The 19,994-nt window shown below is 37.6% G+C and overlaps 2 protein-coding genes across 2 annotated transcripts; one reads left to right on the forward strand and one right to left on the reverse strand.

Moving 5' to 3' along the window:
* Positions 1-218: 218 nt before the first annotated feature.
* LOC119798030 (tumor necrosis factor ligand superfamily member 14) lies at positions 219-4,464 on the forward strand. The gene is made up of 7 exons (XM_038307358.1): positions 219-1,785; positions 2,091-2,326; positions 2,987-3,055; positions 3,151-3,184; positions 3,344-3,409; positions 3,742-3,973; positions 4,079-4,464. The coding sequence occupies exons 2-7, from the start codon at positions 2,129-2,131 to the stop codon at positions 4,248-4,250; spliced, it is 771 nt and encodes a 256-aa protein (XP_038163286.1). The 5' UTR covers positions 219-1,785; positions 2,091-2,128; the 3' UTR covers positions 4,251-4,464.
* Positions 4,465-16,357: 11,893 nt separating this feature from the next.
* On the reverse strand, positions 16,358-19,264 carry LOC119798042. The gene is made up of 3 exons (XM_038307387.1): positions 18,682-19,264; positions 18,550-18,583; positions 16,358-17,470 (listed from the first exon to the last, which is right to left on the reverse strand). Exons 1-3 carry the CDS (start codon positions 18,916-18,918, stop codon positions 17,085-17,087), a joined length of 657 nt encoding a protein of 218 aa, XP_038163315.1. The 5' UTR covers positions 18,919-19,264; the 3' UTR covers positions 16,358-17,084.
* Positions 19,265-19,994: the final 730 nt, after the last annotated feature.

Here is a 19,994-nt window from a genome sequence, read left to right on the forward strand (position 1 = left end):
ATGTGAGAACTAATGTGTCTCTAGCATTTCTAGTTCTTACTATCTCTTCACTCGACAAGCGGCGACCACAGGCACTGTAGGTAGGGCCCTAACCGTCTATAGACTTCCGTCAGTCCCTCATGCATCTTTATCTGCACCCAACACAGAGTTCATATGTCTTGTTTGTTTGAGTGGTAGAAACTTACAGTGTGTGGGTAGAAAGTAAGTCAGAGTGTCAAACTACCCCCTCCTACAACAAAAGAAAAAAAAGAAACTCATGAGTTTTTAAGAGACAGCTCGTCTTGCTGTGTTAAAGATGCATTTATCTTCAATCCTCTCTGAGACAGCAGTCACAAACACACAGCATATTTTGTATTTGGAGACAGAATATTTTTTGCCCATTTTTTTATTCATTCATGTCTCTCTCTCATTGATTGAACACAAAGTGTCTTTCACCTTTAGTTTTCACTGAGTTTCTGACTTTGGTTTATTCTGTCAGCAGCAGGCTTTGATGCAAGCCATTTTATTGTGGTTCAGGCTGCATTTTTAGGATATCTCCCCTATACGAAGGAGAGAATCTGCCCCATTCTCCTATCTTTTTTAGCTACTACTAGCCTGTTTCCAGGTATTTAACTTAACCCATCAACACTGAGCAGCTTCAAGATGTCTACATGATGCTGCCTCCACCATCTTTGCCAGTGGAGGCAGTGGAGTGGATATGTGTCAAGGCTTGAGAGTAAATGAGACTTACAGCAACTTTAGACCTGACTTTTCAGATTTCTTTTTGAAAAAAGTTTTTTTTTTTTTGTATGTGTAATTTTGGTGCCGCCTCCATTGCATGAAATCCATATAATAGCTTTTATTTTCTGCTTATGCACATGAAAAGAAACATAGAAAGACACTGTTTTGTACCATTTAAAATGTTATTGTAGAAATGGAGAGAATGAACAGTGAATTAAGAAACTCATGAACAAAACATGTGAAACTAAAAAAAAGGGCATGTTGCATCATTGTTTTAGTCTTTGGCAACCCATCTCCCGTTACTGCAGGCGGCTACTGTTCAAGCAATTGTTTCACAAGGTACAGAAACAGGAAAAACAACATATGTCCCACCTGAGATTTTTTTCACAGACTGTCTGAGGGGCATGATGAAATAGAGGTGAGATGCACTGCACTGCACTGCGGCGGCACAGAGTGTTTAAATGTAGCAGATGTCACTGTAACTGTGCTACAGTCTCAAGGCCAAATTTACTGTAAACTTGGACGACGGTAACAACTAGAAAATGATAAATTCACAAAAACTACACTGTTTAAAATAAGAAAACAAAGTGAAACCGAGCACATGATCGGTTGAAACAAGGATGGAAACTGACAGCAGAAAGCAAAAGGGAAGTGTCATTTTTTAGTTGACGGCTATATTCAGCAGGGAGTGTCCCTTACAAGTGCACACACAGAGACTGCTCTGTCTCTCTATCTCTCTCTCTCTTTCTGCTTGCATTTTCCCCATTAGCTCACTTCAAAAGCAATATAAGTGACACTTGACAGCAAGCAAGCAAATACGAGAGCTAGGAGAGAACTAAAATCTGGACCGTGAGAGAAGCTTTCCACTAAGAAATGGACAAATTTGGCCGAAACATAAAATAACTCATTGTGGTATCGATTTGTAGCATTTCTTTTTCTTATTTTTTTCTTTTACAAACATTTTGTTGAGGACGAATGTGCTGGTCAAGATTACCAACAAGCTTCAGAGGTCAGAGTGAGGAGCTGGATGTTTGACTGAACTGTGGGGAGACAATTATTTCTGAGGTAATATTCCTTTAAGAACTTGGAGTATGATGTGAAATGATGTATACGTCTTTTTTTAATTCATTAAACTGTTGGTGACTCTCTTTCTTAAAATAGTAAGGGTGTAAAGACATAACTTTATTCCCAGGAATGTTACTGTCATATGTGTCTGTACAGTAGTTGACTAGAAATTTCAGAAAGTTTTAAAGTAATTTTTCTGTTCCTTTACTAACTCATTTTTATGGGATTTATTTTTCATTTTGTTTCTCTTTTTACTTGACTAACAAAATAATATATATTTTTCTTTTTTACTAATTCCTTCCCAGCCAAATTAGTAGAGTTGTGGATCTGTGGTCCAGTTGGGATGTCAGAAGGTGGTGCAGCTCCCCCACCGCAGGTCTTTGTGGTGGACAGCCAGGCCAGCTACGTATCCATGCCTGGCAGCAAGAAATCCTCATGGGCCACAGCAGGCCAGAGGTTTCTCCTCCTTCTCCTGGGATTGGCTGTGCTGGGAGTCTTTGTTGAGGGATATTTGATCTACATACTTTACCAAAGGACTGAGGTAAGGGGAGAGTCTTTTGGCATGTCAGCTTGAATGATGGGGGGACACTGTAGGGCTTGATGAGACTGGAAATTCCTTTGCGTGACTATTTGCATATTTCTTCTACGTCACACAATAGAGTAGAATTTTCTGCATGGGTTTTGACTTACCTGTGAAGTTCTGTCAAAGACAACGAAGCTATTGAAATATTTTGGTCTAGATTGTACTTCCCTTTTCTTATCTTGAATCTTTGAACAAATACTATTAAGGCAGTTCATCTTGATAAAGCACATCAAGATTTTTATTGTGATATATTTGTTTCTTTAATGTCAAGGACTGAATTGTCTAACCCAAAAAATTAGATTGGACATTTTGGGTTAGAAATGATGGTTAAGTTTTCCTGACTGAATTTTGGTCTTTAAAACCTACCTAAGTTATCAAAGGATATTTCCATGCAATAAAATTCTAGAACTGCAATAGGCCTTGTTAGTTTCCCATTTACTAGCTGAGAGAAAAACGGTTTTGCACCTGTAGGCCTCATTTCCACTACAGTTTACTGTCGCTAGACGTTTTTGTTAATACAGTTACTAATTATGTTTTTGGTCTGTCATAGGTAACCTGACTCAGTTGTTCACTCACGCTTAAAACTATTGCACAAATTTTTCCTCTATTTCCGTACAGCCTTTGTCTCGCTGCGGGACTAATCCTCCGTGCCATAACTCTTCCCACCCACTGATGCTTGAACAGCAGGTAACATTTTTGCATAAACTACATGAATCGGCTGTTACTGTACTTCACTCCTTTGAAGAAATCATAACAAATGAGTTCTTATATCTTTTTCTCAGAATGGCAGGATGTCAAGTCAAATCAAAACTAAAGGTGGGGATTGTGTTGTTTAATGTATTCGTTTTTAACAGAAATTCCATTATAGATACTACTACTGTTTGTCGTGCAGAACGTGACAGATCAATCTGTTGATTTTTCTATATTAATGTATTTGTCTGTTCATTAATTAGCAATCTCTAATTTTATCTGCAGAATCCAATGAGATTCTTCCAATTGCTCCTCCAGAGAGACCAATAAGGCCATTTGCTCACGTGTTTGGTAAGAACCCTCAAGTCAATGTCTTTATCAGGCCTTTGAAGGCCTAAAGTGTACTCAAAGAAATTAAATATCACTTTGGTTTACCAGATTTAATCAAACCCAATCAACTTATAAAAACTTCATTTGATTTCTATGAGCTTTTCACTTTTCAAAAATTAGGTTTAATTGAAAAGCAGAATCCTTTCTTTGTCTGTTCAACAAAAATCAGTGTGTTCTACACTTATTAAAAGGTTTCTAAACCAACTTTACCCAGTTAAAGAAATACAAATTATTTAATGATATTTCTCTTTCAGCTTTTTGTTGAAAAATATTTTTTTATATTTTCGTTCCAGGTGATGGTCCTTTGAGGGATAATGAAGTGCGGTGGAACCCAGTTGAACAAGACATAAAAAACATGGGGTTTAACAACAGCGGCCTTATAATCCTAGAGGAAGGCTACTACTACGTTTACTCCAGGGTGGAGATAGATTTTTCCAATGAAACTACTAATAAAGGTGTCTTCCACAAAATAATGAGAAACACAAGTGGCTATGGGAAGCCTATAGAACTACTCCATTCCAAAAGGTGAGCTTTCTTACTTTTTTTCCTACCTTTTCTAGTATATATTGCATAACAACTGAAAATGTAATAGAACACTCTTAATATGACACTGGCCATATTCTTTTCTAGCACTTGCTGCCAATATAGAAGCTCTGCTAATTCTGATGCCGAGGAGCTGAGGAGCAGTTTCCTGGCAGGAATTTTCCACCTGCAGGAAGGAGACCATATTTATGTCACATTGAGCAGAATAAAACAGTTGAGTCAAGGGTCCAGCTTGGGGGCTTTCAGGATAGATCATTAGACAATAACAAAGCATGTTGTCTGAACAGTGTTTATTTTTTTATGTTAGAGATGTAATCTAATATATATATATATGTACTGTACCTGATGGATGTCATTTTGACCAATGGAAGAACAAATATTTTTAAAATGAAAGTATCTGATATTCAGATTATCTATATATATACGTATTTGCAACTGTTATTTTACAAAATATGTTGTTTAAATAAAACTGATTTTGAATAATAAAAATGTTTTTTTTTTCAACATAAACAAAAGACTTAAAAGTAAATAGTGTTTTTCTGTTAACATGTAAAACTGAGAGTAGTTTCAACCCTGCACTTTTTGAGCAGACCGATTAGCCTGAACCCAACCACATTATGTGACAGCAGGTGTACAAATCTGCAACCAGCTCAAGGGAAAATGCAGGCAGTGTTTGTGTATGCACGCATGTATTTGTGAGAATGAGGAGCAGGATGTGGTTGAGCAAGGATGCATAGAGAAAAGGAGGTAGGAGGGGGGATATCAAAAATGCTTTGTGTTGCTGACTCAGCTCTTCCCACAGTTTACACAAGTCAGTTTCAGAGACGAAGCAATGTTTCAAATGGAACAGAAATAAAAAAAAAGAGGGACATGCATTACAGAAGTGAGTAAACTAAAGTTTGATAGTTAATGAGGTACTCTGCCAAGAAGTGCAAGAAAAAGGGGAAAGAGAAACGAGAAGCTGCGAAACACAAAGCTGGAGACTTATGAACAAATTGCACTGAGGGTACAGAAAAACCAAGGTCGCAGGTGAAAGACCAGGTAACTAGATCACCTCTGAGAGGCGCTTGTGTGTGGAAAGACTGGGCTGTTGCATATGAACCAAATTTGGGTCATTTCCTGCTGTGAGATTGTGATAAACATCTCAGCATTTTGACAAAGCAAGCACACCAAAATACCCTGGTAAACAAATGCATAAAAGCTTCATGCATATAAATGAATATTAAGGGCCTGCACCTAATTCAATCAGCTGCAGAAGTTGTCTTATGCATTTTCTTTATATGCTGCATTACAAATTCTTAGCAAGTTTTAATCATAGCATATAGCTTCAGTTAATTGTATACTTGATACAGGAAATGATATGGATAATGAGTTGTATTTGAAATGTATAGTTTGGCCCTAATAACTATGATGCACCTTCATGAACTCAAATCCAAACAACAGCAGTTAGAAGGTCACCATAATAATAACTATAGGTCACCTGTTTGTCATTTAATCTTATTTTTAGAGATCAGTAGGAAACAAACAGCATCAACAAGCCCAAGGAACACAGTGGACAGTTCAGAGGAGAAAAAACATAATAATTTTTCAAAGAAGGGTTAGCATAAAAAACAATGTTTGAAGCTCTAAAAACTAAAAAAGAAAAACAGTCAAAGAGCAAATAAATTTAATACTGCAAGATTATGTAGGAGAGCTCTCAACAAAGTGCACTAAAAGGCATCTTTTAGATCTAATCCAACCAAAAATAGCACAAAACCTTACCAAAACAATATTTAGTAAATTTGGAACAAAAGCTAATTTTGCACCCGACAAGCCACATGAAAGAGAGGCAGTGCAGCGGTGCCCTCATCTTGAGAGCAATGTGCTCCAGTGCTTTCACATTGTCCCACAAGTTGATTGCAAAAAGGCAGAGAGCCACAATAAATGAGTCACTAAACATGCTGACAACCTCGGATGCAACAGCGAAAAAGAAACAAGACACCTGCATTGCACAGTGGAACTTTGCAAATGCGAAACAAAGCAGTTTCGATCACAAACCATAAAAGATTACAATCTTACTCCAATCAAAGAGTGAAAACAACTGTGATAACCCTTAATTCCCACAAAAACTTCAACCACAACCCCCCATTTACCTAATGCAGATGGACTGATGACTGGCTATGTCTGCAGTCTTTCATGGTGGGTTTGTTGATCAAATAATGGTTTCTACAAAATATTATAAACATATAATTCAAAAATACTTTTAGAACCAGCCCTGCAAATGGAGAACTAAACTCTTCCTTCAGTAGATGTACAGTTATAGAAATAGGTTGTGACCTTATCATCAATCTATAAAATATAATAAGCAACAGAGGTTATCTGTGCTAGTTTTTCTTCCTCTCATATAAGCGTTAAAACTAATTTTAAAGTCTCTCTGTAGTGATAATAACATTTTAAAAGATGCAATTTTTTTATGAAAGTGGAACACATTGGTTAAATTGACTTAACAAAACAGTTGTACCTTATTCCTCCATCCAACACTGCATTGCATTAAGTCTGCTGACAATTTCGGTTTTGGCATTTCCATATGTGACCATGTCTCACAGATCTAGTCCACTGTCTTTTTTAGAGAAATAAACTGAAGCCACAAATCAAGCTTTGTCTGATGATTGGGTGCTTTTGCAAAACGTAGGCATTTTAGGTGGTTATGTGAAAACTGTAGTAGAAAAACATTAAGAAATTTTGATGAACTGCTCCACCAGCTGCTTTAAAACTACAGCTCGCTGCTAACTTCAAAAACAAGGATGATTGTTCAGTTCTATCCTCACAATCTTTTAGCAGTTTTTCTTAACATATTCAGCTCAATTCATAATATATATAAACTGAAAATGTTTCCTGTCTCTGAATAAAAGCATCCGCACAGCATGATTCTTCCACCACCATGTTTCACCTGGTCATTGCACCATTTGTTGTTTAATTTTAGTCTCACCAAAAGCACATTTCTTCCACTGTGTTAAATAAATTGCTTGAGGGAAACTCCAGAGTGAACTTTTTCTATCAATGACGCATCTTGCCAGTCTTCCATATGTGGTCGTAATATTAGTTCTCCTACCTGAGCTGTGGACCAATATTGTTCAACATGCCTGAACTTTTGATGACCATGTCTTGGTAGGTTTGCATTGGTGTTACAGGTTTTCCATTCTCTGTTAAACGACGGTTAAATGCTCAAATGCTGCAAATAAGTAGGTAATTTCTTTTTCCTTCAGGTCAGGAGTGGGGAGGCACACTGGAAAAAATTATGCAACTGGTTTTGGCATTTACTTAATCATATTTAGTTACCTTAAAACAATTGTTTCATGTTAGCAGGGTAGGACATAAAACAGTTGTGTTAAAGTTAGTGTTGCACCGATACCGATATCAGTATCGGACTGGTCCACAATCCAGCACTAAAATGGTGGTATCGGTATTGGCGAGTACCAACAAATAGGGCACCGATACCATTTTGAGAGCCAAAAGTTTATTCAACTATTGTCACCCATTCCAGGTAGGCAATAAAAAGTTCTACTGGATTCACTTTGTATTAGTCTTATTAGAATTATTTTACATCCAAGTAGTATGCAGTTCTTCATATATACATACACAAATCAATTTCAAACAAATGGTATCGGCTTATATTGCACAGCCAGGTATCAGGGCCAAAAAATGGCATTGACGTAACACTAGTTAAAGTAACTAAATATGATTAGGTAAATGTCAAAAACGGTTGCATTATTTTTTTCAGTGCAGGGAAACACCTAAAACATGTAGGACAGTGGGCCCTGATTACCAGGGTTACGAAACTCTGCTTAAAGCAACCAAACTATGCTTTAAACTTTAGCAGAATTTGATCCCAACATCTCTGCTGTGATCTAAGATATTCAGAATGATGATTGCTCACTATTGTTCACTAACACACCTTTGAGGCCTTCACACCACAGCTGGGTTCTTCCTAAACAAAAAGTGGACTCTACCTATTTAATTTGTCTGAATTCTTTTCATAGCTTTCAGAATAAAAAGTGCAAAATACATACTCCATTTCACACTTTACATATTTCATATTTAAATAATTAAAGAAGAAACAACATTGTTTTACATCACAGTTAGCGGCTATGTTTTTTAACAATAAAATGTATTTGAATTTCCTGGTTGTTTTGCAAAACAAGTTTGGAAAATTTCAAAGGTTTTGATTGCTTTTGAAATAAAGTGTTCTGATTTTCCTTTCAAGTGGGGCGTGTAGGTGTTTGAGTTTGATTGACAGCAGTAGGCAGGATGCCACTGCGTAGGAGTTGCGCCATATGGAAGCAGTGTTAAAGTAAACTCAGGTGCGGTGGCGTAAGTGCAAAAGGTGCCACAGCTGCTTCTAAGCAAACCATTAAGGTAAGGCTGAGTGCTATTGTGTTCAATGGGGCGACTATATAACAAGAAATTATATCATTATTCTATGAAACTTTTGTTTTCTTTTAACTATTTATGAATTTTGTGATTATATCCAATTGATAAAGCAAATATATATAATTATATAGAGAATACAGATATTTTATGTAATATTAGTCTATTCTTATGTAAAAAAAAAAACAACAACAGTAAATTAAATTGAAACTAAAGCTGATACTGAAGCTATTTAAAGATCAGAATTGGTAAGTCTGAGATTTGCAGCCTTTTTTTCTCAGGTTTTGCTTTTCCTCTAAATGCTGCATGCTCTGCTTACTGTCAGACTGCTGTTTGGTTTTTAGAGTTTCTGTGTTAAGCCGGTTTTCTAGAGCTACTGGTGTGAAAACAATGTAATGGAGTGGGGAGTCTGACTCAGAGCAGTAAAGATGTGGGTGATTCATCTGAGCGCCAGGATAAAAACGTATATAGCGCTCATTAAGGCTGAGTGGAATAGTAATTAAAGAGTGACTGAGCTGTTTGATGGACCTTGGGAGATTAAACTTTGTTAATTGTTTTGTTAAATCAGATAGAAAAGGGAAATAATACCTCCTGTTCCTTTGCTGGTTTGGAACTGAGACGTTTTTTTGAATTTGATGAGCTAGACTTTGTGGTTGAACAATTAATATTCAGCATATTTTTACAAGGTGTAAAAAGAATTATGTGATATTTATATATGTTTTGTATTTACCATCAGAGCCATGTAAAAAGATCACTGTAAAGTATTAATAATAAAAGTAATTATACAAGAATTCGCAAGTTGAAAACTTGTAAGATTATGTGCTTCTTCACAGGCTCTTTGCTACAAAGGAAGTCCAAATTTGGTAATATAAAGTTTCCTGAGGATAATTCGATTTATTTATTTTTTTGTCAAGGTATTGCATAGAGGTGTTCATGTATTATGCTTCTTTACTTTTATTGTTTTCCCGACATTTAAGTCTTGTTGAAATAAAAAACAACCAACATGTGAAACAATATATGTACAGTATAAAAGAAGAGAACAATGAAAGTGGAAATAAAATGAATTTAATATAAAAATGGAACGAGGGGTGAGATAAAAAATAACAATTAGAGGATCAGTTTAAATCTGGATTCCAAAAAACCCCACCAGGGTTTGATTTTTGGTAGCTAATGAGATGGCTTTAGGAGTTGAACGCTATACCTTTTAAAGTAGCTGATATTCACCACATAACCACAAAACAGGCTTAAATCGGAGGCAAGCAGACTTTGGCTCAGTTTTCTGACACCTAGAGCCACAGCATAGATGCAAACTCCTGGATAAGAGTCTAAATGACTTTAGAAAACCTGAGCATAAAATCCAATTGCCTCCAATTTAAGCCTGTTTTGAGGCTGCCATGATGCAGTTGACTGATCATTCACATAGGCACCTGTCACATACTGCCAAAACATATTGGTTTAGTCTTTGTAGTCACCTTACAGTGAATCTCATAGCCAAGTATATTTCCTTAAATTAAATAATCATGCCATCTTAAAATTTTGCTCTTTTTGTCTCCAAACATTTAAGTATATAGGCAAAATATCCATAGAAGTGCCTAATCTGGCCTTTGTCTGAAAAAAATTAAAGCGTCTAAAGTGTGTTTTCAGTGTGTATTAAAATTTTTCCCTTTTTTTGTGTTACAATATATAATTTGTATTTTACCAACAACAGCTGCATCTGATCCGCTGATAGGAACAAAAGGAAAGTTTATTTGAATAGCAGTAACAAGACAATTCTAAGCGCCACACATTAACAGATTAGAAAAGAAAAACACACACAGAAAGTATGTAGCCCTGCCATAATGACGGCAGCTCCCGAAGTTTTGAGCTAAAACTTTATGGTATGATGCTACTGAATTCTATCAGCTCCTTGATCCACTTAATGCTTTTAGGTATAAAGTTTCTCCTTTGCGAGGAGCTGTTTTTCCCTACAATAATTTTGTCCTATCATCATAGTACTGTTTGCTGGTGGATATCTAATTTTCACTTTTGGGGAAGTTCTGTTTTCCAATAGTTGACTTTGGATAATGATGGAAAATTCATGTTAAAACCCAAAGGTCTCAATGGGAGTAAGAGTCTTCTAGTGGTCTGAACTGCCCTCTGCTTATTTCCCTGTTGGTGAACTTCTCATTCTCTGAATTTGATAGTAGCCTTCTTTCCTCTATCAGTTCCAAGGTGGAAAATCCTACATAAACTTTTCCCCCAGTATTTTTTCCTCTATTATCTTTCTCACGAAGAAAGGAAAGATCCCTTTGTAATCCCACAGAGGGGTATATGATCTCTCGGGCCATCACTTAACTTGTCTGTTATGAAGCAGTCGGCTGTCACACTGAGTATTGCACAGGGAGCTATGTGGGGTTAAGGGTCTTGCTAAGTGACCCAGAGCGACAGTCTGTTTTTGAACCAGCAATCTTGTGGCATCTCCATGATGAAAACACCCTTCTTTCAAACCAAGGACAGATACTCACATAGATATGCCCTCATGTCTTGCTTGCTCTTCTCAAATATGCTAAATACTGGTTGCATGTTGGAAGAAACATACAGCTTATTCTTGTAAATATTAATAGCACTTATCACGGTTTTAGAAAAGAGTTGCGGTTACAAAAGGACCAGAGACCAAACCAGGACTGTAGAAAGAAAAGAGGGTACTTGTTAACCTAGTAAACTAGCCCCACCCACCAGCGGCCAAAATAATTTTTGCCTGCGAGTGGTTTAGACTCGATCAATGCCTCAGGCCCTAGAACTGGCGGGCCGATCACAACGCAGAAATGTGTTTTGAATTTTTGGATGCAAAGCGGGCGGGGTTTTGAGGCGTGACCACAAAGCTGCACGACGCTGGAGAAAGCACAACAAGGAAGATGGCAACAACTGTTGAACAGTTCTCGCTTGACTCAGCTTTGGAATGCGTTTAGGAAGGATTAGACTTGGGGTTTTCATTGAAACATGAGCAGGAAGACGCTCTAGAAGGAAGTATTCGATGTTTTACAGACAGGCTGTTTGTTTACACTCCCCCATCAGCTTTCGGTTGCGCTTTCTACGTCACAGTCAGTTGCGCTCATTGGTCAGAGCGTTGGCAAATAGGCACAGACATGATTTGATAAACAACGGGTTGTTCTCACCCACAATCTTCCAAAGTCTCATTCATTGTGGCCAGACTAAATACACATTTAAACTCACATTTAGTCTGGTTTATCAGGCTAGGAACTTGCTGCATTAAGATAAGATAAGACGCTTTATTTGCCACTACATATGCCGGGTACATATGACAAAATTTCGTACATCAGACTGAGTGTTAATTAAGTGGCCATCAATAAACATAGGGAGGGTTGAATTCTAGTAGGGACAGGATCTGGGGCTTAAACTGCAAAAACACTAAGATCGCTTTTATAGAAGGCATAACATGCAAACAACAGCTGTAAGGATTAATCCTGGTTACAATCTTATATGGCCAGAAAGCAGGGATTTTCATGTGTGGCCTACTGTAGAGAGCCAGATCTAGCTCCCTGGCTGAAATAAAGGTGGTGGTTGACATGCTAGCTCCCTTATGACGTGCTTGGGCATCGAACATCTTAGCAATAGTTGTTCTTTTTCTCCCTTGTTTTCTTTGATTGGCTAAACAACATCATTAATTCCTTGTTTGCACATTGGTTCAGACTCTCCGCCAGTCTGTTGTTTCAAGAACAATTTCGACAACAACAGAGACAGACTTCACTTTAATTTCTCTTCATCACAAAATAAAACATCATGCACATTGCATGGCTACGCTGTGAAACGCTGAGGGCCTGCGTTACATCGCAGGTACCATCAGATCCATACAATGCACTACAATATGCTGATATAGCAGAAGCCTTCAGGTCACTGTGCCTTTCGATTAGATATCGTATTTCCACCCATTGTACTATGGCCAAACAATTTCCTTGATACTGGCTAAAAATTGCATCAGTCAATGTCACAATCATTAGAATTTTAGGTTCTTTAGCTTTCTATTTTCCACTTTTCTGTTATTTGTTTAGTTCTCATTTTCTGTTACTTCTATTTTTTGCCACATCAGTTGAGACATGTTAGGTTTAGTTTTATTATAATCCTTGTTTATCTTCTCTGGGGTCTAGTTATGTTTATCTTTTCTTCTTGTTAAGTTTCTTACCTCTTTTTTCTCTTTCTCCTCAGCTAATTACATTAATCCTTCTCAGCTGTTTTCACTTCTCCCCTGGTTGCCTCACCTGCTTCCTTTGTCGTCATCCCTCTCTCTCACTTCCAGGACGCAGACATATTCATTAAACTGGTCCCACTTCTTGAGCCAAAGCAGAAGTGCGTCAGCATTTACCATGATAAGTGCTATTCTAATAGTGTTGGCAGGAAGGAAGGACCTCCCAATATTCTTTTCTCCTGCTTACGACCTACAGTTATAGGAATTCCACAATCCGTTGCATGACAGGGCAGATAGGAAGAGCCCACCTCAAGAAAATGTATATTTTCTTAACATGTACTCTGAGTGACGGATGCAATTGCAAATGTCCGAATTCAAGACAGCATTTTGAACGTTTTTTACCTTCTTTTCTTCCATTCTTACCTTTGACCCAACAAAAGGTGAAGGAAGGGAAGCTAGGAGCAGGAGATAGAGGCAAAAGTTTGATGAATCAGGATCCCGATATCTGACCAGTTATTTGTACAATGCTCCTGGTGGAAATCTTCCGTTAACTTTTATGTTCAAGCTTTGTAATTTCTTGTTATCAAAGTGTTTTATAAAAGAATTATTTCCCTCGTCTCTTTTTCCCACGGCCCTGCTTACACTTTGGTTCTACTAACTCCAGAAATCCCAGACAGTCAATATCTATAAATATGTGATAAACGAGCAGAGGTCCGGTTTTAGTTGCTGCACAGCCTCTAAATTTAATACAAATTGATTTGTTTTACACAACGTGATACGAGGTTTCAATGGATGGAAATATGCCAATATTTTCTATTAACAAAAAGGAATCAGTAATATTGTTAAAAGATTTAACATATCTGAATATTTATTATGTTAATCATAACTATAAGTCTTATTTTTATTGCTTCATAATTAAATTGATCTTTTTACATATAATCTGTAAACTAACAAATTCTGACAATGAACAACTTAAACTTTTCGAAAGATGTTTTAAATTGTTAATGTGTTGATTCACTGAACAAAAATCTGTTTGATTTACTTTAAAGTTTTCTTATATCTCCTCCCAACATAAATTTAACATATGGATATTAATGTCTTAGGAGAAGCCCCTCTAAACACCGGCTTTTTTATGTCAGACATAAGTGTTTGAATCTTTAAAAAGTAAACACTACAAACACTCCCCGATTTTAGACATTTTACTTATTCTAAACACACTCATCCACAGAAATTAACTCATTAATCTGCTGACATTTTAATTATCAACAAGTTTACCTGCATGATTTGGTCCTCACGACTTTTGTGTTTTATGAAATGGGCTTTTAAACGTGATAGAAATTTAAATTAAGAAAAGTATTGATTAGTGTTTTAAAGCGTTGCATTCAATGATAGGGTTTCATTTTTGCCAAGTTCTTTAACTGATAAAGTCATGATCTCAACACCACTCAACATAGAACCTTAATCGGTGACATAAGATTTAACTAAGTTGTCAGGATTCCTAAATAAACGGTACTGGAGTCGTAGGGGAAACTTGGATCTGGAGAAAAATTTTTTTTTTTATTCTTTGTGATGCCCTTCTTTTCTGTATGTTTGTGATGACATCACAGCTCCAAAATCATTGAATTTACAATGTCATATTTGTAATTTTAGAAGGGAAGAAGCAGGCCGAAAGCAGAAGCAGATGACTTGCCATTTGCTTTGCACCAACTGCCTCAGAGTATGCAGGTAGCAGTGATGTCAGGCAGCAAGGGGCTCTTGATCTGGTCAATATATATATACACTATATTGCCAAAAGTATTTGCTCACCCATCCAAATTATTGGAATCAGGTGTTCCAATCACTTCCATGGCCACAGGTGTATAAATTCAAGCACCTAGGCATGCAGACTGTTTTTACAAACATTTGTGAAAGAATGGGTCGCTCTCAGGAGCTCAGTGAATTCCAGCGTGGAACTGTGATAGGATGCCACCTGTGCAACAAATCCAGTCGTGAAATTTCCTCGCTCCTAAATATTCCACAGTCAACTGTCAGCTGTATTATAAGAAAATGGAAGTGTTTGGGAACGACAGCAACTCAGCCACGAAGTGGTAGGCCACGTAAACTGACGGAGCGGGGTCAGCGGATGCTGAAGCGCATAGTGCGAAGAGGTCGCCAACTTTCTGCAGAGTCAATCACTACAGACCTCCAAACTTCATGTGGCCTTCAGATTAGCTCAAGAACAGTGCGCAGAGAGCTTCATGGAATGGGTTTCCATGGTCGAGCAGCTGCATCCAAGCCATACATCACCAAGTGCAATGCAAAGCGTCGGATGCGGTGGTGTAAAGCACGCCGCCACTGGACTCTAGAGCAGTGGAGACGCGTTCTCTGGAGTGACGAATCGCGCTTCTCCATCTGGCAATCTGATGGACGGGTCTGGGTTTGGCGGTTGCCAGGAGAACGGTACTTGTCTGACTGCATTGTGCCAAGTGTAAAGTTTGGTGAAGGGGGGATTATGGTGTGGGGTTGTTTTTCAGGAGCTGGGCTTGGCCCCTTAGTTCCAAGGAAAGGAACTCTGAATGCTTCAGCATACCAAGACATTTTGGACAATTCCATGCTCCCAACTTTGTGGGAACAGTTTGGAGCTGGCCCCTTCCTCTTCCAACATGACTGTGCACCAGTGCACAAAGCAAGGTCCATAAAGACATGGATGACAGAGTCTGGTGTGGATGAACTTGACTGGCCTGCACAGAGTCCTGACCTCAACCCGATAGAACACCTTTGGGATGAATTAGAGCGGAGACTGAGAGCCAGGCCTTCTCGTCCAACATCAGTGTGCGACCTCACAAATGCGCTTCTGGAAGAATGGTCAAAAATTCCCATAAACACACTCCTAAACCTTGTGGACAGCCTTCCCAGAAGAGTTGAAGCTGTTCTAGCTGCAAAGGGTGGACCGACGTCATATTGAACCCTATGGATTAGGAACGGGATGTCACTTAAGCTCATATGTGAGTCAAGGCAGGTGAGCAAATACTTTTGGCAATATAGTGTATATATATATATATATATATATATATATATATATATATATATATATATATATATATATATATATATATATATATATATATATATATATATATATATATACATACATATATATATATATATATATATATATATATATGCTGATAGATAGATAGATAGATAGATAGATAGATAGATAGATAGATAGATAGATAGATAGATAGATAGATAGATAGATAGATAGATAGATAGATAGATAGATAGATAGATAGATAGAAGAAAAAATATTTTTTTAAATCTAAATAGTTATCAAAAGGCAACAGGAATTCTTTTTTAATGTAAAGTGGAGTTTAAAAGAAAATGGTGGAAAGGTTTGGTACGTACTTTTGATATTACTAATCTACACGGGCTAAAAATAAAATAGTTCCATATTAGTGTGAGCAGGATTAATGTTCCTCCCGAGAGCATGTTGAATCTTAATCAGGAGAAATACCACAATTTCTAAAAAAAAAAAAATTGGCCCACGCTGGCAAAAAAAAAAATACATATCACACATATTTTGTGGCCGGAAATATTCGCTTGACATCAACACAGGAGGTGTGTGTGTGTATTTGTTTGCTGGCTCACATGGTTTTTTTCTAAACCGCTCGCTGCAATCAACAAACAGGATGTGATATGCGTCCAGTTCCCGTTACAACCTCTATGACACCAGGGAACTTTCCTTCACCTAAAAAGGTTTCACAAAATCCATTAAAAAGTCACAGATATCACTTTCTTCTGTATTTTATTCTTTTACAACGCATTAAAAAAATATATCCATGTTTAATATGGATTACAATAAAATACATTCAAGTTTGAATATAGTTTGCCCATAGGGCTTACATTTATCTCATAAGCAAAGCATTTTCTTGGCTTACAAGTCTCCAAATGGAACGGGTGTCCTCCACAATCACTGTGATCAGGATTTAAGAACTTTGTTTGCTGGCAGGTTTTTTACTCGTCGTTGCTCATAGTGCTGACTTGCACCTTTTCTGAAATGTTAAGCTCCCCAAGTTCAAAACTAAACAAAATCATTGGTATAAAGTCACATTGACCCCAAAAGGTATTGCACATCAAGAAAAATGTAGTGGCATCTACAACAAAATACATTTCCACAGTAGTATAAATATAGGTACATAAATAAAGCATAAAATAAATACACAAACTGCAAAAAAAAAAAAAAAAAAAAAAAAGATGCAGAGTACTGGGTTGACTTGGAGATTTTAACAGATTGAGGTGACATGAAGGTTTCACTTTAACGTCCTGCAAATGCTCTTCGTCTTGTATGTTCAGTGCAAAAAAAAAAAAAAAAACCCTACCACAACACCTAACAGGTACCACCACCAGCACTTTTTCACGTTCCTGACCTAAATGGGACAGTTCACTGGCTTTCCAATTTGTGGGTAACAAACCCGCAGGTCAGGGTCCTTTCCTCTTCCGGAGAACTGCAGCTGCAAAGCATCACTCTACGAGAAACATTCCAAAACCTGACTTGTTAACGTCCAGCCTCAAGTTGTTCTGTTTGCTCTGAATGGTCATTTGTACGTTTAGTTCCTTGCCATCTAACCGCTCCACAGCCCAGCACTTTCTACTCAGTGGTGTTAAATGTATATCTTTGGTCAGCTCCAAATCGCAGGTTAGTTGGGTGTTGGACACCTCCAGCTGGAGGAGATCTGGCTTACAGTGGTGGGTACAACTGACAGTGACCTGGATGTACATAAAGTACACCCCCTCCTTTGCTGGCTTCAAGGATTGCTTTAACTGGTCATACTGGAAGTTGCTTCCGACTGATGTCCCTTCACCAGATTTGACCAACTCCAAAGGTGTTGTGACGTTGTCTGGTGATGCTAAAAGAGGAGAAAAACACATTAATACTTAGAACATCAGGGGCATTTTATTCCTACTGTCATCTAAGAAAAAGCATTTCTTTTATAATATTCAAAATTTAAAAAAATAAAAACATCTGTACAGACGAGGGAACATGTAAGTATGAGTATGATGTCACATTATCCTTTTTAATCTTATTCGTTAGACATAAAAATTTTAACACATATGTTTAATATTTCCTCCTATATCCCATGGTGAAATTCGTTAATTTTTTTTCTCTGGCTCTCAAATAATTCCCTAAAATCTGATTGGATAACCTGCAGAGCAGTTTAACTGCATAGCATTCACATTGGTCCCACCCAGTCTTCAAATATAGGTCGAAGATATGTAGCCACAGCACCCTAAGTAATGCTGGTTGCTTTAGACTTTAATATGACCAAATAAGTACTACAAGTAAATACATATAAAAATGCCCTAAACATATATATCTTTGTTAAACTAATTGTATCCATTCTTTATGCTTCATATTTATCATGGGGAAGGACCTTTTTTTTGTTTTCTTAATAGTTTTAAGTATTTATAACAGTTTTAGTCAAATTGCCATAGGTAAAAACATTAATTGCAGTTTTAGTCACAGTATTAGGAGATGACATACAGTACAGCATCTAATTGCAATTCGCAAATACATTTACATGCAGTTATCTATGATATATATACATAAATATGCACACAGATACATGCACATATATTTATATACTCTTCATTTAGTCCTCAAGCTTGTTAGAGTGTTTGCATCTGAATGCGTCATTTTTTCTTAAGTGCATTTTTCTTAAATTGAGGAGATAAATTAGACACTTTGCCAATGGAATAAGATCATTTACATTGAAAATAAGAAAAAACAATTGCATTGTCTTGTTTCAAGCGCATATTATCCAAGTATCTTATTTAAAGAGTAAAAAACTAATTCCACTGGCAAATAAACTTATTTACCTCCTCAAATTAAGGGTAAATACACTTGACCTAAGACATATTTGCTTATTTCTAGATCATTTTTGCAGTGTGATGCATTTCTTTGAGTAAAATAAAATAGGCTACTTACCCTGGTTAAGTTTCACATAAACAAAGTTCTGCATCTGTTGGAACAAACAAAGAAGGGATAAAAGTTAGTAAGAACCAGGGATCCGAATGGAAAACAAACACAACTGAGCCTCTGATTAAAAACATAGTTTACCTTATAAGATGATGAAGAGGATGGATCACTGTTTCTCGAATAAGCCACATGAGATGTGGTGTCATGGAGCTCGGAGCGCAGCTCCTTTACCACCAGCATCCCCCAGACAGCCAGAGCTGCCACGGCCACGAACAGCATCAGGACGGAGATGCCAAGAAAAACGGTCACGCAGCTCCCACGCCGCCGTGCGCTGCTCTTCTGAGATTCAACGTCCACTTGATTGCTCTGCTGTTCCATTGATGGGCTGTTTTTCAGCTTCACTTGTGACACAAACCACCTAAAGTCACCAATGTAAGTTGTAAAAGTTGTTTAAAAACAAAACCCAAAGACTTCCAGCTGATGGGTCAGTTATCTCCACACAGTTAGTCCACGGCACCAGAGCGCAGTCAGAGAGTGGCGTTCTCTTGGACCTATCAAGCATTTTATAGCCTTCAGCACTTTCAGTCAGAGACAGAGAGAGGAAAAAACACGGAAGTCATGGGTTTCCCTCCCGCCTCCACACACATCACCCCCCCTGGTGTCGCTTTGGCTCTCAAGAGGTGAGAAAAGAAGACAAGCAGACTTTCCGCGGCTGTCCTCTCTGTTGCGCAAGTGCGCCTCAAAGAGAGAGCGCGTGCGGTGGAAAGCGAAAGGGACTGAGGAAGATAGAGACAGAAAAGTGCCATCCAATGACTTTTTTTCTCCTTTTTTGTGCCAGACTACATTCCGATGCAATCATATATAAACTCATGTAGGGGACCGCTCTTTCCAGGGGCCAAATATTAGTGGGAGACATGAAACATTAGACTTTGCCTTGTCATCAACACTTTCTCTTCCAGCCTGTTGTAACTCGTCCCTCTATCTGTAGGCAGACGGCAAGCAGGAATGTGCCCCCATAGCTAAAGATTTATTCTTATGATGGGAACTTTTCATCTTGGAATTTGATCAGGGCAAAAATCCCACCTCTTCCCACTATGAACACCCACTCATTCATACCGCTTCACCCAGACGACGTAGTCAGGTTATTAAATCACAGTGGAAGTCATCCTAAAGGGAGACATACTTTAAAAAATGCCATGTCTGTTTGCATGCTCTGACAGATGCATAGTATTTAAGACTAAAAACCACTGGAAGATAATTAAGAACATAAATTACCTTGCAGTAAGGAATGTTAAGAACTTTCCCAGAAACAAAAGTATAATCTCACATTCAATCATGCCTATTGGAAATTATGAGTTATGAAATGATGACTTTTTACAAAAATGTCAGTCACACATATAGTCAGTGTGTGCCAATAATACTGTACTTATTCTTGTCGTACTATAGCTTCTTTT

The sequence above is a fragment of the Cyprinodon tularosa genome, unplaced genomic scaffold, assembly GCF_016077235.1.
Source record: "Cyprinodon tularosa strain WSP-4 unplaced genomic scaffold, ASM1607723v1 ctg608, whole genome shotgun sequence".
NCBI lineage: Eukaryota > Metazoa > Chordata > Actinopteri > Cyprinodontiformes > Cyprinodontidae > Cyprinodon > Cyprinodon tularosa.

Excerpts from the sequence above, each read along its gene's own strand:
- LOC119798042 (XM_038307387.1), bottom strand. The coding sequence starts at position 18,918 with ATGGAACAGCAGAGCAATCAAGTGGACGTTGAATCTCAGAAGAGCAGC. Across the intron at positions 18,584-18,681 it reads CCTCTTCATCATCTTATAAG|ATGCAGAACTTTGTTTATGT; the intron begins GTAAACTATGTT and ends TTGTTCCAACAG. Across the intron at positions 17,471-18,549 it reads TTATGTGAAACTTAACCAGG|CATCACCAGACAACGTCACA; the intron begins GTAAGTAGCCTA and ends CTCCTCTTTTAG.
- LOC119798030 (XM_038307358.1), top strand. The coding sequence starts at position 2,129 with ATGTCAGAAGGTGGTGCAGCTCCCCCACCGCAGGTCTTTGTGGTGGAC. Across the intron at positions 2,327-2,986 it reads TACTTTACCAAAGGACTGAG|CCTTTGTCTCGCTGCGGGAC; the intron begins GTAAGGGGAGAG and ends ATTTCCGTACAG. Across the intron at positions 3,056-3,150 it reads CACTGATGCTTGAACAGCAG|AATGGCAGGATGTCAAGTCA; the intron begins GTAACATTTTTG and ends TCTTTTTCTCAG.